The 17449-nt window shown below is 39.8% G+C and overlaps 1 protein-coding gene and 1 non-coding gene across 5 annotated transcripts; one reads left to right on the top strand and one right to left on the bottom strand.

Moving 5' to 3' along the window:
- Positions 1-653: 653 nt before the first annotated feature.
- On the top strand, positions 654-7613 carry LOC124057646 (leukocyte surface antigen CD53-like). Of its 4 annotated transcripts, none has more exons than XM_046386111.1 (8): positions 654-773; positions 3586-3676; positions 4381-4569; positions 4760-4834; positions 5026-5136; positions 6256-6363; positions 6521-6604; positions 7227-7613. In XM_046386111.1, exons 2-8 carry the CDS (start codon positions 3614-3616, stop codon positions 7293-7295), a joined length of 699 nt encoding a protein of 232 aa, XP_046242067.1. In that variant the 5' UTR covers positions 654-773; positions 3586-3613; the 3' UTR covers positions 7296-7613. The 4 variants fall into 4 exon arrangements, with proteins under 4 accessions (XP_046242067.1, XP_046242069.1, XP_046242070.1 ...); XM_046386112.1 differs by lacking the exon at positions 654-773 and adding an exon at positions 2675-2693; XM_046386113.1 differs by lacking the exon at positions 5026-5136.
- On the bottom strand, positions 1641-1805 carry LOC124058614. The gene has a single exon (XR_006843277.1). It is a non-coding gene; the product is annotated as a U1 spliceosomal RNA (small nuclear RNA).
- Positions 7614-17449: the final 9836 nt, after the last annotated feature.

Raw genomic sequence — 17449 nt, 5'->3', positions numbered from 1 at the left:
GTTATTGCCTCTTTATTGCACACAGATGAGAGGTCTTAGGTGAGTATAGTGAGTCCAAAAACCAGTGTTGGGGTAGTTACTCAAAAAAAGTAATGCATTACACATTAGTAGTTACTTTTTGAAAACGTAATCCCTTACTTTACTTAATTACCCACTGCTGGAAGTAATTAATTACATTACTTTTGGATTACTCTAAAAAAATTACCATAACTAAGATGTACCATAACTAAACCAACAATTAACATATAGTGAAACCGTATATCTCCCCAGATCTGCACAAATCTGTATTCTGGTGAAAAGACATACACATAACACAAGATCTATCTTTTGACATGTTAATACAAGAAGTTGTGAAATCACTTTGCAAGAAAATTTGCCAAAACAAGGCATGCAAAATGTCTCAAAAACAAATTATGTCATGCCTGGTGTTTTTGTTATGCTTTGTCTTTTGATTTGAGTCCACGTGCCATGTTTCATGTTTGTCTTGTCATGTGTTTCCATGTTTTATGTTCAAGGTTTTTGTCATGTCCTGTTTTATTTTGAAAGCGTCTCTTCCCCTGTGTGTCCTGTTTTCATGTAGCTTTGCTTTTGGTTTTCCTGATTGCTTTCTCCCTCCTAATGTGTGTCACCTGTGTCTTGTTGTCTTGTCTATTTAGTCCTTGTCTTCCCAATCAACTGTGTCAGTGTGTTGTATTGTCTTTTGGTTTCATGCCAGGATATCTATGCCTTGCCTTGCCATGTTTTGCCACAGTATTCTTTGATCCCAAGTCACAGTAAGTGTGAGCCTGTTTTGTTTATTTTATTTTATTTTTTTGTAAATAAAGTCTATTGCTTGGACCTCAGCCTCGCATCCCTGCGTCAGATTCTGCATCGGGGTTCTGCTTTTTCTGCGTCAGTGACACCGTTTTGTGATGAATTAAAGCTTAAGCTTTCACGCTTAACTTAACTCACTCATTAAATGTCTGTTTATACTTCATTCAGGGTCTGCGGTCGTTTAGCCACTAGCTTTGTGTTAGCGGCATATAGATAGATAGATAGATATACTTTATTAATCCCAGGCTGGGAAATTGCAGTGCAGCAGCAGCTATACACACAACAAGCTAAACAAAATGTTAAAAATAGCAAAATAAAAAGTGGCATATATTAAATATATATACAAGACAATATAAAAAAAAAAAGTATATATACAACAGTAAACAGTGTAATGTAGTGCAAAATAACCTAGAGGTAGACTGTAAGGTGCCAGTGGAATGTAAGGTGAGTGAGTAAATCATATAAAGCGCCTAGTGAAATAGCATGCTGCCTTTGCAGATGCTTACAGAGATTTGATGTGCTGTTTGCGGCGGTGGAGAGAAGTTTCTGGCCTGGGCTTAGTTTACAGAACCAGAATCGTCTTTATTGCCATTGTAAGTGAAGAGGTTTCACATTACTAGGAATTTGACTTGGTGATTGGTGCAAACGTAGAACGTAAGAAAGACATATAATAGTAGAATAAAATAGAATAAGGTAAAACAAAATAAAATGAGATAAGTAAAATAAAATAAATGTGGTTCTGGAGGTAGTCCAAAGGTGAGTGTGCAGGGTGGAAGTGTAGTGCAAGTAGGTGAGGTTAACAGTGCAAATGGTCAGCAGAAAAAAATCAGGGGGGAGCGCGAACGCAGTCCCCCACTACCAGAAATTATGCAGTCGAGATTCCCACATTTGAGAAATTCGCAGGGGTCAGCACAACCGGAGTGCAATGGCTGAGCCTCGCCCTGGGTGAACCACCTTCGTGATCATGGTATCTCCCCTGCCAGGTACAGTGTACCATCACGTTTTCGTCCTTCTGCTCAACAAACTCAAAGGTGTGTGTGTATTTCCACCCATCAAAAGGCGTCTTAGCAGTGTTTCCATTTCTGCTCTATCTCATCCTCCATGAACTTGCATGGCGCCAGAGTTATGTCAGGTCACGTGGGTGAGGTAAAATGAGTGCGCTGTGTCAACACACATGAAAAGGGACGCTTGATTAAATTTTCTGTCCTCCTGCTCTGCAGATAAGAACTTAAAGTAATGAAAGTAACGACATGATTTTTGGCTTAGTAACTGTAATGTAATTACATAAGTCACAACAGTAACACATTACACTACTGCGTTACTGATAAAAGTAATGTGATTACAGTAAAGTAACGCATTACACCCAACACTGCCAAAAACTGTCAAAAGGGGAGATGATCCAATATCCAGGGGAGCTTTGACATGGTGTGGCTGGTGAGTGGCGAGGCAGGCAGGCAGGCGGGAAATCCAAGGAGAATACGAAAGCAGAGTTGGATGTGGAGGTGATGCAGGAAAGATGCAGGAATGAACCTGAAGCACAGGGATATAAAAATTATCCAGGAGTCACAAAGAAAATACCAAGGTTACTGGCCTGATGCGTAATAACATTGAAGTAGACTATACGAACTGGCAGAGAGTGGATGAATTAAGTGGAGTTGATTTGATGAGAAGCAGTTGCACAGGTGAATAGGCATAAATAGAAAACTGGGTCACCTCCCCCAGCTCTGTGTATATACAAACATACAGGGACAGATGAATAAGATAAATGGGAACAAAACATAAACGCAAGGAAAGGGGAAAAACAGAGGAGAAAATAAGGAACACATGAAGGATACCGACAAACCTTGACATCAAAGCCAGTGGTTTTAATCTTAGTTACGGTAATCTTTTTTGTCTGATTAGAAACTCCATAAAATATTAACATATTCTCATTTTAGTGACCAAGCTAAGGTAATGAGTTTGCTAACTAACTTGTAAGGTTAGTTAGTTTGTTTATTTTTCCTCTGCCTTCCCCTTTTCCCTCTGGTGTACAATTGTGAACAAAATATCTATGGGGAGTAAATTGTTATTAATTAACCTTAGCCAGGGCAGATGGACTATCAAGTTAAAAGGTAGTTTAAGACCTACAGAGCAATGCATCCTACATCATAATCCAAAACTACTGTTGACCAGTTACAGTGAAACAGCATCTCTAAATGCTTGCGTACTTGAATGGAAGTAAAGAAAGCAGATAAACTGGTGATGAACCCAACTACGTTTATATTTATTTGTTGACACTGACTTTTTATTAAACCTCCATAGACCTGACTTCTCTGTCACACTTCTCTGCTATGTGTGGAAGTGTGGAAGCTTGTAGATATGTTACTGCCAGTTGCGAGACAGAGGCCTCTGTTGTCTTTTCTACTTCCTCCTCCCAGTCTGTCATTAGTTAACACTGAGTGTAAGAACACCACCAAAATATTTCTCCCTGCATTGATAGAAAATTGTTGGTCACTGTGTGTTTAAGGTAACCCCTTAGATATTTAGTCAGTTTTATTATGAATGAGTTAATTCTGTAATTACACTGCCTGAATAGGTCACAGGTGTACACAATGCCTTTTGGCTCAATGTTGCCATATCAAACAGAGTTGTTCTGTAAACATTCTGTTACCAAGAAGAGCAGCAGCTTCACTTGTTTTGCCTCACAAGTATTGAAGATTAACTGTCAGACTGTCTTTGGGTCTAAAAATATCAGTAATACTGTATGTAACTGTAAGTTGTCAACTTCTATAGATCTTAATCAGGAAAATAACCAGAAAGGATGAATCGCTCCTGTGTGAACTGCTTGAAGACTATGGTGCTAAATCTCAACTTTTTGTGCTGGGTAAGTTATTAATTATCAGAATACACATACAACATCACACACTGTCAATCGAAACATAAGGTTTACTTGAATGTGTAACACCTGTTACCAATAATTAGGTCATATCAATTTGGATTACTTTTAATTACTACTTTTCATAATGACTGAGCCTAATTTTGGCTATTAGTTTGGGTTATGTAATATTTGATAATTAATAATTTAATTTTTCTTAAATGAATATGATGTATCTGTTCGTCTTACAGAAAAATTGGGCCACAACTGACAAAATTTGTGTCAATACAGCACCAACCCAAAATTAACTTAAATTTATGCACTATATTGCTAGTAAAATAAACAAAATAAAAATAAATAATTTGGAAGTATTTTTAAATACCTGAAAATTTTCTGAATTATGAGAGAAAAAATGTTACTGTTAGTTACATATATTGTATAGAAAATGTTCACATTGAACAAGCATGAAATAAAAATGCGTGCATCCTAATATTGGTCACATTTTTTTTCATGTTGAGTTTTTAAAGGAAAATGCTGGAGTTTTGATTTGTGAAAAGGCAAGCAAGTGGAAGTTTCATTGTTATTATTCTGGCTCGGAACTGAGTGCATCATGGCTTTTGAAAATTAAAATTCTTGCAATAGAGTCAAATCTAATCTTGCATACCTTGAATGGTATTGTGAGGTGTCTTATGTCTCTCCTCTGTGTATTGGAGCTGTGTGGTGCGTTTGTAGTGGCATTTGGGGAGTTCCAGATGATGCACTGCAAATTTACCTCGCTCATCACCACCTTCTGGCCCATCTATCCAGCCAACACTCTAGTGGTTACAGGTACCATTGTTACCTGTGTGTGTTATGTGGGAGTGTTAGGAGGCATGAGGGAGAACCGCTGCATGCTCATCAGTGTGAGTGTGAATTTATTATAACATGAATAATATGATATATAACAATAATAATCAAAAATACGACAAATAGGGGAAATCTGGGTGGTTTATGGTACTGCTTTAAAGAGAATGTCATTTTGTGCTGTTTGCTTAATTATTTTTAAAACAGTAGCTCATTCTTTTAATTCTTTTAATTTTTTTCTGACACCAGTATTTTATCCTGTTGTGCATCCTGATGTTGGTGGAGCTGGCCATGGCCTGTGTGTTCTTGGTCCACAGCAGAGAGGTAGGAAGTTCAGTCCCATTCCTAGGTTGTCAGTATTTGACAGTTCTTGCCAAATACCGGCAACCTATTGTTATCATTATGGTTTTTCACAATACCTCACTCCACATTTAATGCCCTCTGGGCAGCTGCATATTGAAGTTACTGTTAGCCTGTAATGTTATTTGATGTTATGTAACATATATGTTGTACAGATTGACACATACTTTGAGAAAGATCTAATGCAAAGCTTGGAGATCTACAGAGAGTCCAGTCAAGAAGGCAACAAGACCATTAAAGATGATTTTGATGCTGTCCAGCATCTGGTAAATGATCCACTATTCCACATTATCAACTTTATCAACTCAACTGCTATTTGTCTTTGGACGTGTAATACATATCTATCTATCTATCTATCTCTCTCTACTTGCAAAAAGTTTGGGATATTCAACAAAATTTTAGAATGCACCTAAAATGCAATGTAATCTTTACAGGTGAACTTAATTTGACCTCCTCTAAACTTTTGAATACACATGTCCAACAGTGTTTCAGTAGCATAACATGCTGTTCTCTCACAAGGTGACCAACCGCAAAAATCACAATGTGTCTGATCCATGAATCGTGCACTAAATGTTCTGGTTCAATGACAATTTGTATTTAAACAGTCCTGTTCATCATGCTGTTCACATTTTGACATCATGAGACCAAGACGACACCTAACAATTGATCAGCAGTACCTGGCCATTGCGAGGCTTCAAACGGGATTTTCTCAGAGGGGAGCTTAGAGTGTCATAGAGTGTCTTAAGCAGATTGCAACAGAGACAAAGAGAGACCAGAAGAGTCACAGAAAGGCATAGAAGTGGAGGTCCTTTGGTCACAGTCTGATTTCATCTTCATGGACGACAGTGCCCCAGCTCATTGAGGTTGCGTAATCAGGGAACGACTGCTGGAGGCTGGAGTACCCCAAATGGAGTGGCCTGCACTTTCCCCAGACCTGAATCCCATAGAAAACCTATGGGATCAGCTGAGTTGGCATGTAGAGGGTCGTGACCCCAGAACCTCAATGACCTGAGGGCAACCGTTAAAGAAGAGTGGCATGCCATGCCTCAGCAGACAATAAATCAACTTGTGAGCAGCATGAGAAATGAGTCATTGTCAAGCTGTAATTTATGCTCAAGGACACGTTAGTTATTGAAACGTTTACATTTTTTGTTGTGGTATTCCTACCACTGTTAGCTTTTGTTTCAATAAATTATTTGAGATGAATAAATTACCATTGCATGCTTCTACTTAAATTCCCTACTTTCATGATATAATAGCACTGTAGCATGAACTTTTTACATTTTCCATTGTGTGTATATAAATATATATGTAGAGAGAGAGTGAGCAAGGCAGAGAGATAGATTGATTATCGATCGGTTATTTATATTTGGTTTTTGGTACAGTTTAGGTGCTGTGGAGTGTATGGTGTGGCAGACTGGAAGGGTAACATCCCCATCTCTTGTTGTACCAAGGACCCCTGTAACACCCTCCTCCATGCTAACTGGCAAGAGGTTGCTTATACTGTATTATCACTGTATAAACATGTGGTTCTCAAAAGAATCTTCTAGACATACAACAATCTAGCCCCTCATTTTATCGGACTCATAGGCTGATCAAAATTATATGTACATATATAAATATGATAACAATACAAATTTTGTCTTTCAGGGTTGTCTTGTGAAACTGAGGGATTGGTTCACCAGAAATTATCTTAGCACAGGCGCAGGTGTTGTCACAATGTTTATCATACAGGTACAGTACTTTCAGGATGCAAGGACAATTCACCTCAAAACCCTTGGATAAACTTTTCAGTGTCCTTGCAAGTACCTAGAGCTATTGGACACAAGGCATGCTTTAAAATAAACTGAGAAAGAGCTGTTATAGTTTGCAAAGTGAACCCAAATTCATAGCATTGACACAGAAAACAAGATGAGATGCAGGCTTAAATAATGTCTGGTTGCTAGCAAAGTGGGAGGCTAGCCACAGGGGTGCAGGCTGAAGGCTAGTTTGCTGCTGGCTAAGATGCTGGAGGCTAGCTTGTTGGATGCTAAGTAGCACAGATGCAGACTGAAGGCTAGCTGACTGAAATCTATCAGACTGATAAGGCTGATTAGAAATAGGCTCATTGGAAATAGGCTCATGGCCCATTGTTTTGTACTAGCCAGAAAGTATATTGTGGTATCAATTTTAATTGTAATGTTGTTGATCAGAGGGCTGACTGAACCAAAAAGGGGTTTGGTGTGTAAAACCAGTATATTCTTTTTCAATTTGTCTTATTAGCTTTTATATATTCTATTATTTTGGGGGGGGGGTTCAAAACTTTGTTTGATATTTAAAAGTTAAACTATATTTTTCTTGTCTTCTTTGTTTACAGTTTATATGTCTGTGTATCTCCATCCCTCTTTTTTGCCACATCAGTCGACGTGGACTGGGTTACCAATGAAAACGGACCAGTGAAACTGCATCTGCATTTTACAGCACATTTCTGAATGTCACTACGTTGCTTTTCCTTGTATTAACTTTTCATTCATGTGTTCTGAATGACCAGGGATATGTTGATTGCACTTATTATTATTACTATTGATCATATAAGAACTTCCCTAATCCACCAAAAGACACCAAAAAGTCTGGACTAAAAGATATGCCTCCCAGACACCTGTCCCTCCCAGTACATTGGACATTTTGGACTACATGTAGGCAAAGTAGAGTTAGAAAAAAAATCTAATTAGACATTTTGAACACTTAATAAATCATTATTTTCTGTAATAAGCCTATTTTGATTGAACTTTCTTTCTCAAGTCCAATGTGTTCTGCTTTTTGTCCACTATTCCTGGTGAAACCATAACACCCCACTTCTCTTCTCTGAACAAACATAATTTAAGATAAGATAATCCTATATTAGTCCCACAATGGGGAAATTTACATTGTCACAGCAGCGCAAGGATAGCAAATAAAAATGCAGATAAATAGAATAAATAGTAAATAAGGGAATATGTAAGTGGTTTTTAAGAAAAACTATACAGTATTTAATAAATATTTACATTACTAGCAGTAATGTCTGTCCTGCGTTGATCTGAAGGCGGTTCTGCTGGCAATGGTCTACAAAGTCATGGATCAGTTCTCCGTAGTCTGTGGTCCTCATAGAGTCATCAGAGAACTTCTGCAGGTGACTGTGTCTGAAGTCTGTAGTGTAGAGAATGAAAAAGAACAGAGACAAGACCGTTCCAAAGCTCCATGTCACAGTCCTCACGTACTGTGGGCAGTTGGCAAGGTAGTCCAGCAGTCATGTTGCAAAGTGGTGGTCCACCCGTCAGCGCTTTAACTTGTCCCTCAGAAGTGCAGGCTGTATGATGTTGAAAGCACTGGAGAAATCAAAAAACATGTTCAGGTCCAATGTCCAATGTCAAGCTGGTAGGCGAACTGGAATGATTATATTGATGGGCTCACCAGATGGCAGAGGTGGATGAGGACCAGCCTATCCAGAGTCTTCATGAGGTGGGATGTCAGTGCCACTAGCCTGTAGCTGTTGAGGTGCTTGGAGTGCTGTTTCTTCGGCACCAATATCGCACAGGATGTTTTCCACAGTTGTGGTACTCCACTATCCCTTGAAAGTGCTTCACCTTTCAGATTAGCTAGCAAGCATTTCTGGCCATAGCTACCATTGTTGTGCTGTTAGGTTGTTTTGCCTGTTGAAAACACCAGTTGTTGCAGTGTTTTCACAATTTGCTTTTTTTTTCAAAGACAATATTCCTCACTGGCATTAACACTGAGCCAGCAACTAGTGGAAAGTGAGCTGTAGTACGTCTCCAGCCACAGTCAATGAGCTTTTGGCACTTTTGTCATTTCCTTTCCAGTGAGAGAGTAAACAAATCTATGCTCTGTAGAAATAGTGTCTTGTGTGCTGTACCATTTGATCCATATATATTTGGGCACTGACACAAGTTTTGTTATTCTAGTTGTTTACCAAAACATATTCAAGATACAACTGTATAAGAAAAAATCCATCAGAGATATAGTGGAAATGTTGGAGTGGCCAAATCAACAGTTTGGTACATTCTGAGAAAAAAAAAAAAAAAAATAGAGTGCACAGGTGTGCTCGGAAACTCAAAAAGGCCTGGACATCCACTGAAGACAGCAGTGGTGGATGATCCCAGGAAATAGGTATATCAGTGTCTAAGTCTACCATAAAGAGAAGACTTCATGAGAGCAAATACAGAAGTTTCACCTTTCTTTACTAGACATCAGTCTCAGTTCTTTAAAATAGCTGTAATCGAACCTCTCTGTCAGGTTCAGTGTCGCTGACGCAGAAAAAACAGAACCCCGATGCACAGTCGGAGCAGGGATGCAAGGCTGAGGTCCGAGCAATAATCTTTATTAAGCAAGGCAAAATCAAAAAAGCTTAACTAAGGCTCACACTTACTGTGACTAGGGCTCAAGGAAAAAACTGTGACACAAAAAACTCCTGGCAATACATGGCATGGCATGGCAAGGCAAGGCAAGACAAAAAAGGTTTCCCAACACAAACACACAGACATACAAAGCACTCTGACAAAAGGTGGCTGGGAAGACAAGGACTAAATAGACATGACAACGACAGGTGACACACATTAGGAGGGAGAAAGCAATCAAGAAAACCAAAAGCAAAGCTACATGAAAGCAGGGCACACAGGGGAAGAGACACTTTCAAAATAAAACAGGACATGACAAAAACCTTGAACATAAAACATGGAAACACAAGACACACAAGAAACATGACACGTGCACTCAAAACCAAAAGACAAAGCATAGCAAAAAAACACCAAGCATGAAACTCTCCTTAAAAAGAAAACTTTTAATCCAGAGGTTTTGGACAACTACAGACCTATATCTAACCTTCTCTTTTTCTATAAGGTCCCTCAGAAAATCAGTCAGATGCCAGTCAGCTTTCTACATGGTAGTATTTTATTTGAGTTGGGTTTTAAAGCTTATCATAGCACAGAGAAGGCATTGGTCAAAATAACAAATAACCTTCTACTTGCATCTGATGAAGGGCTATATACTGGTATTGTTGGACCTGAGTGTTGCATTTGACAGTCTTGATAATTATTGCATAAAGTGGAACACTTAAAGGAACTGCATGTGGAAGGGTGAGGAAACTTTGTTTGGGCCAGACAATTTAGATCTTCTTCCAAATGTGATCTTCAGGGCAATTTAATAAATAAGACAACTATTTTAGTGACACATGGCATTGCCAGTCGGAGGACATGTTTAGCCGCATGTCATCATTCAATCGCTGGCTGTCAAGGTGATGTCCAGCAAGTGATGTGGGCTTTGTAAATAATTGGTAGACCTTCTGGGGAAGACCTGGGGCCCGTTTCATGAAGCAGGTTATGTGGAAACTCTGAGTATGTTAAGCCTGAAATCAGCGAAACCCTGAGTTAACCGTTTCAAGAAGCGAGGTAAGTTAACCCCGAGATCGGGGTAAGTTCAGGAGTAAGTTAAGCCCGTTTCATAAAGCGAGGTAACTCATACTCAGAGTCTGTTACCGCGGTAACTTAGTCTGTGAACATAACCTGGTCGGGAGCAGGTTTTATCCCAGAAACCCTGAGTTTGTCTCTGACTCCTCCCCTTTACGGAACATAAGCCTGAACCGTTTCCTTATTCACCGAGTCCCCGTTGAACCTGCTAAGTTTACGAAAATCGAGTGTCTGTTTCTGGAGGAGCCCGTAGACGAAGAAGCAATACTGATTCACAGAGAAATGTGATTGCGTCGGGCGAGGATTTTCCGAACACGTCTGGGTAATTTTTCATCCTGTCCCGACTTTTTATATGAGCCTTATCGTTTTCCGTTACAGTCACTGCAATACATTCACAACCTCATCCGTCCTGTCATCACTCACATCACCCACCGTGGCCGTACACTCTCCACTGTTCGGAAAATCCTCGCCCGACGCAATCACATTTCTCTGTGAATCAGTATTGCTTCTTCGTCTACTTTGCGTTGCTCTACGTTTCCGCAAACGGGAGTGTTTTATACAACATGCAGAGCACATAAGTAAAGCACCTGTTTGCAGAGCTGTCCGAAAGGTGAGCCTCGCTCTGAAACGGTTTCTCTCAGTTTGTCTTGTTTTTCCTGGCCACAAGCCTGTGAGAGCCATCAAATGAATAATAATTTTTCTGTTAGTAACATGTTGCTGTGACCTCTGGGAGCAAAGATTTGAATGTCTTTTAGGATTTCCCAATGTGACTGGCTGCATTGATGGCACTCACATTCCTATCACTGCTCCTTCACAAAATGAATATTATGTGAACAGGAAGTCTCATTTTCTGTACTGTTAAAATCATTTGTGATGCAGCTCACATCATCACAAATGTGGAAGCCAAGTGGCCTGGGTGTGAGCATGACTCCTGTATATATCGAGGGTCTACTCTGAGCAACAGACTGGACTGTGGTAAGTGGTCTGAAACACTGCACTGGTGGCTGTTTGTCACTGTAAAGATCTTTGTCTAATGAAAAGATCTTTGAAAAATATCTGTACTAAATAAATGTGACTTTACTTGCAGGAGAGATTGAAGGCTTCCTTCTGGGTGACAGGAGTTACCCCTGCTAACCCACACTCATAACTCCTTACCCAGACCCTCAACCAGGCCCCCAGCAGCACTTGCAGGACAAGAGCCAGGGCTGAGATGACTGTAGGCCTGTTGAAAGCCTGTTTCCAGGGCTTACGTCATCTCAGAGTAACCCCTGAGAGAGCCTGTGACATAAGTGTGGCATGTGTTATTCTCCATAATATTGCGACTATTAGAGGAGAGCAACACCCTGCCCTACAAACAGAAGACCATGAGGAAGACTCCATCCACCTCCCAGAAAACCAGGATGGAAGAGCAATCACAGATCTCATATGCAATAATCATTTTCCAGGTTAAATCAATAAAAGCACGACCACACTGTCACACATTGATTTTATTTAGTCTTCCTTATATCCTACAGACAGAGAGAGACAAAGAGAACATTTTTCTGTTAGTTTTTCATATTGTTCCAATAATAAATTAAATTTACCTGTGACTGCACACCCACCTCTAAGTTGTATTTAAGTATCTCGATTTCCAGATCTGCCTTTTGGATCTGTCGGTCCAAGTGCACCATTTCCTTATCTGTTATATATTATTCTACATGTACAATTGTACAGAATTAAACTGTTTTGTTTACTGAAACTCTCACTGTGTTCATTGGTGCTGCAGAGTTTGATGGACCCTCTTCATGCTGTCCAGTTACGCTCTGTTAACAAAGGATAACAATGTCAGCTTCCATGTCAATATAAATCCATACAAGAATGTCACATGTACATGTAAAGCTGATCTAATATGATACCTCTGTAGGCCTCTCTGTGACAGCAGACACAGTGTCTTCATCTTCATTATCCTTTGAAGACAAGCATTTTATTCTGTGAACTTTACACCACTATTGGTTATGAGTTTTGGTGTGTTGAGTTACATACAACAGACTGGAGTCTGGAGTCTACCCTCTTTCTGTTGGCTAGACAGGAGTCAAATGTTAACTTCACCACATTAATTAATGAAACATTACAGAGAACAGAATGTGTGAAAACATCATGCGGGGATGAAAGAGTTGTCCAGTATTAAATCATTTAAATACATTTAAATAGTTTGACATGTCAAATGTTAGCAAACTGAGATACAACCAGGCATGTTATGTTTCAGCCTCACCTGACTGAATTATATTTTTTTATTTCACCCGTTTTTCATCCCCTGGGTTGCACCTACATGAACAGAGGGTCAATACCATATTTTACATGCAATATTTTATGAGTGATTAAACACAAAACTTGACTCGAGCAGTGATTTTTTCCCCACGCATTTTCGCTTTCCTTTTGCCGCAGGTGTTACTTTTTTCCGGATTACATACCGATATTCACCGTACGCCTCCATCAAAATTTCCAGCTCCAGCGGTGAAAAATATGCTGAGCACTTTCTTTCCCCTCTGGCCTCCGTGGTGAATCAGTGAATTGGGGCTCCATTGATGAGGGCTTTTTGTAGAGTCGCGGTGCACGAGCTTGCCTCAACATACTCAGAGTTAACATACTCAGAGTCGACAAAACTAATGCGAATCCGCTTTGTTGAAACAGGAAACTCTGAGTTTTTCATCTCAGGGTTTGTCAACTCAGAGTTAACATACATACTCAGAGTTTGTTGAACCTGCTTCATGAAACGGACCCCTGGTCTCCTTAGGAGAGACAGCATTCATCCCACTTTGGATGGAGCAGCTCTCATATCTAGAAATTTGAGTTTCTTATTAAACCAAAACCATGACAACCCAGAGCTGAGACCAAGAGACAGAGCTGCCATCCAACACACCTATCTGCAGTTCCATTAGAACAGTTACCTACCCAAAATCCCAGACTGTGTATGCCCCCTGACCACCAAAATTAATTGAATCAAATACAAAAAGAGAGGTAATATAAAAAATCTAATAAAGATAAACCTCCGCAGCTACAACAAATAGGAGAATTAAATGTGGACTGTTAAACATTAGATCTCTATCATCTAAAGGTGTACTGGTAAATGAATTAAAATTAGATTATAATATAGATTTCTTCTGTCTAACCGAAACATGGCTTCAGGCAGAAGAATATATCATCCTAAATTAATCCACTCCCCCCACTCCTACTAATACTCACATTCCTCGAGACACTGGCCGAAAAGGTGGAGTTGCAGCCATTTTTGACCCAAGATTATCATTCAATCCAAAACCTAAGTTCAACTATCATTCATGAGAGCCTTATTCTTAGTCTTTCACAACCAACCTGGAAAACAGTACAACCAATTTTTGTTGTTGCAGTGTACCACTCTCCTGGCCCACTTCAAACTGTAGCCATGGTTTTTGAGAGTTTCAAATTTCACATTTCATGTACCGCCCTGGCCCGTTGTTGGATCAATACATGAAATGAAAGTTTTTCGGTATGTCTGTTTTTGGCATGGAAATAGCCATTACATTAAGTCACATTTATATATATATATATATATATATATATATATATATAAAAATACTAAAAAGTCTGATACCAGTTGTAGTCTCAAATCAACCATTTTGTGGACAGTGCTGCAAGCTCACTGAGGATAACAAGCGACTCTATTGCCCTGCTAAAAAAGAAACACATAAAGCAAAAGGGACCAATGCCATGGTATGACAAGACAAGACAAGACAAGACAAGACAAGACAACTTTATTTGTATAGCCCATTTTTACAAGCAGTTTGTCTCAAAGGGCTTAACATAACATCAGCAACATCCTCTGCCCTTCAACCCTCACATCGACTAATGTTAATTAGTCTAATTAGACTAATAATTATGTGCTGTTGAAAATCACTATCCTATCAATTCTATTCAGTTCAATTTCAGCCCGCAAGGGAGAACCACCCCGCCGATAGTCGGTGCACAGAAGAATGACAGGCAGATGTCAACAGTAGACATTGGGTTGGTCATAGAGCTGGCTGCAGTTCAACATGAAGATCTGGATGGAGAGATACCTGCAGAAAGATATATATATAGAAAGAGAGAGAGAAAGGGAGGGAGAGACACAAGACTACGAGGATATGATAATGAGGTTCGCATATTAAAGCAAAATGCACAAAAACCTGAGAGGAAAAAATTGCTGTTGCTATGCATCACTATTTCTCTGCTCCTACCCCCCCCCCCAACCCAATCGGGCAAGGCAGATGGCCACCCACCTAGAGTCGGGGTCTGCTCCAAGGCTTCTGCCTTCTAAAAGGCAGTTTTTCCTTGCCACTTGCTCATGGGGGAATGTTGGGTTCTCTGTACTACAAAATTCCATAAAAGGGTATGGTCTAGACCTGGGCCCGTATTCCTAAAGATTCTGAGAATCCTCTCAGAGAGCTCCTAACTTAGCCTAAAAATTCCCAGCAAGGAGTCTTAGCTTAGGAGTGATTCCAGAACATTCTCAGAGAGCTGAGCAAGGAATGGACAGAAACTCCTATCTTAGTGAGGAGGTGTGGTTGACCCCGTTGCCAGGTATGAGTCATCATTTTCAAAGCTGTGATTGGTTGATCCTAAAAGCTGGATAAAAAACTTACTTTTGGTGATAATAGTCAAAGGAAGGACCCTCAAATTGATAAACTTAATCATTGAATCTAATCTTATGAAGACTGTGTAATTGTAAATAACATATCACATAAAAGAAAATACATGTTAAATGAATAGTAAACTGTACTATAAAATAATCCTACTGAATGCCCACATATTCACACAGTGATGGTTATATTAATTTGCTTTCATTAATTGCATGCTTTTGTACTTTCAACTATCAACATCTCAACTTGGGGGGGGGGGGGGAGAACACATACGCTCTGACCATGGTGACTGGGAAGACAAGGACTAAATAGACATCACAACGAGACACAGGTGACACACATCAGGAGGGAAAAACCAATCAGGAAAACTAAAGCAAAGCTACATGAAAACAGGACACACAGGGGAAGAGACACTTTCAAAATAAAACAGGACATGACAAAAACCTTGAACATAATACATGGAAGCACAAGACAAACATGGAACATGGCACATAGACAGAAATCAAAAGACAAAGCATAAGCAAAAAACACCAGGCATGACACCCTGCTCCTAACAGATCTCACCTTAGGAGCACTCTTAGGAGCTAGGATTCTTTTGGAATAGCTTTTATCTTTAGGATCTACTCTTAATTTTTAGGAGAAGTTCTAAGAAAACACCAAGATTCTAAGAATTTTCTTAGAATTTGACCACTAGGAGCAACTCTTTGCACTAAAAATCTTTAGGAATACGGGCCCAGATGTTTAGCGGACTGAATGTATGCTCGGTTTCTGTGGTCCATCCAAACAACAAACAGAAGCTCTGTCTGTTCTAACCAGTGTCTCCTCTAGAGCCAACTTCACTGCCAACAATTAGTAAGCGTGGTTACAGGTGTAGCAACCTTACTGTAATCTCAAATGAAACTTCTATAAAAAATTAGCCTCTTAGTAAACCCAAAATGTAGTTAACTTTAGATTGGTCAGATGGCAAGATAAGAGGCTTCTGCTTGAAGACTACAGAACAGTGTGGTAAAAATCCTTGTCAGCGGTCTAGTTCTCCAGTGTATGGCTGTGGGTCAGCGAGGCGTGGAATGAGTGGTTACCCAAATTGTGGAAGACATAACCAGAGCAGGTGAAACGGATGTAGAACTAGCCACACACTGGCAAAGAGAAAAACTTGATGGGTGAGTTCAGATATCTGTGAAGAAACCATCTGATTATTTTGCAGAATAGACTGTGACATTTGATGTCCAATCACTGTGCTCTTGAGTGTGTTGAGTGTGCATGGTGCCACTGATCACATTCTAAAGAAGTATCTGTAGGGTCCATGAGTGGCCAGATTGTTCTGTTAAGAATACCAAAATTTGGAGCCCAAAGGTGACACACTCAGTTCAAAGGTAAACTCAAGAAATAGGTTTATTTAAACAAAACTAAGAAAAAAGAAAATCAGTCATAGCTACTCTAATAACTCAGGAAACAAAGCGTTCTGTAGTGTCCTCATGAGTGCCGCAAGTAAGTGCTAAGTGGTCAAAGACAGGGGTTTCTCAGGGGGAAAACGAAGAGAAAAACTCCAAAGGATTGTCGTGTAGGCTCAGAGCAGAGACTCAAAGCCACACCACCGTAATTTCTAAGTTTTAGCTGTGTCCAATTGTTCTGGAAAATCTTCCCTCGATGTCCAGAAGAATCATCAACAGGAGACAGGATTCTGAGCAGCAAAGACTTTAATGCCGGCAAAAAAGGGAAAAACCGTTCACAAAGCACACTAGGTACACATGAAGGGTCTCTCTTAGAATGACTGGTGGCTTCACATTATATACCTTAAGGTCTGGACCTTTCCACGCCTTATTGTCTATCCCTTTATAGGTTTCTTTTTTTGTCCTGAATTGGGTGGTGTCTTTTACACCATTAGGTTTTCTGGGGACTTCCCACTGACCTCATTTTACACCTGTTTATTTATTATTTTTTCATGTGCTTCTGTGCACAGGTTACACCGGTATGTCTTGCACGGCTTCTGTGTGCAGAGTGCACCGTTATGTTTTTCATGTGCTTCTCTGGGCTGCGCTTCTGTGTGCAGGTTACACCAGTAGCTTCGGTACACAGTCTTCATGTGCCTCTCTGGGCTGCCTTCCAGTTTTTGGCCTAAGTTTCGGCTGGTAGCAGACACCATTATCTCCAAGCCTTTTCCTGTGCTATTTTTTAAAAATAATTGTTTTATGCCGGATTACAACAAATGCTCTTTTTCAGGTTTACAGCAGTTACAATGAGATTACATTGACAGTGTATAGCTACCATAGACAGTGTTTCACTACCATAAACAGTTTCACAATTACAGTTTTTACCTTCTATAGCTTACAGGCCCTTAACCAGTTGTATCCTTTTAATACAGCTGTATCTTGCTTTTCTTTCATTCTTAATGGAAACATAACATGACTACTTCATGCTATCATATTGCAGTGCATACTATAACTTTAGCTCATCACAACTCACATTGAAATTATACCACAGGATCCACAAAAGACAGGGGAGGGGCAGAG

Source organism: Scatophagus argus, chromosome 4 (genome assembly GCF_020382885.2).
Source record: "Scatophagus argus isolate fScaArg1 chromosome 4, fScaArg1.pri, whole genome shotgun sequence".
In the NCBI taxonomy this organism is placed as follows: Eukaryota; Metazoa; Chordata; class Actinopteri; family Scatophagidae; genus Scatophagus; species Scatophagus argus.
Note: the sequence above shows the minus strand (reverse complement) of the source record. Positions and strands in the feature narration are given on the sequence as shown.

Coding starts and splice junctions, on each gene's coding strand:
- LOC124057646 (XM_046386111.1), top strand. CDS start 3,614: ATGAATCGCTCCTGTGTGAACTGCTTGAAGACTATGGTGCTAAATCTC. Junction 6,364..6,520: donor TCCATGCTAACTGGCAAGAG/GTTGCTTATACT, acceptor TTTGTCTTTCAG/GGTTGTCTTGTGAAACTGAG. Junction 6,605..7,226: donor TCACAATGTTTATCATACAG/GTACAGTACTTT, acceptor CTTTGTTTACAG/TTTATATGTCTGTGTATCTC.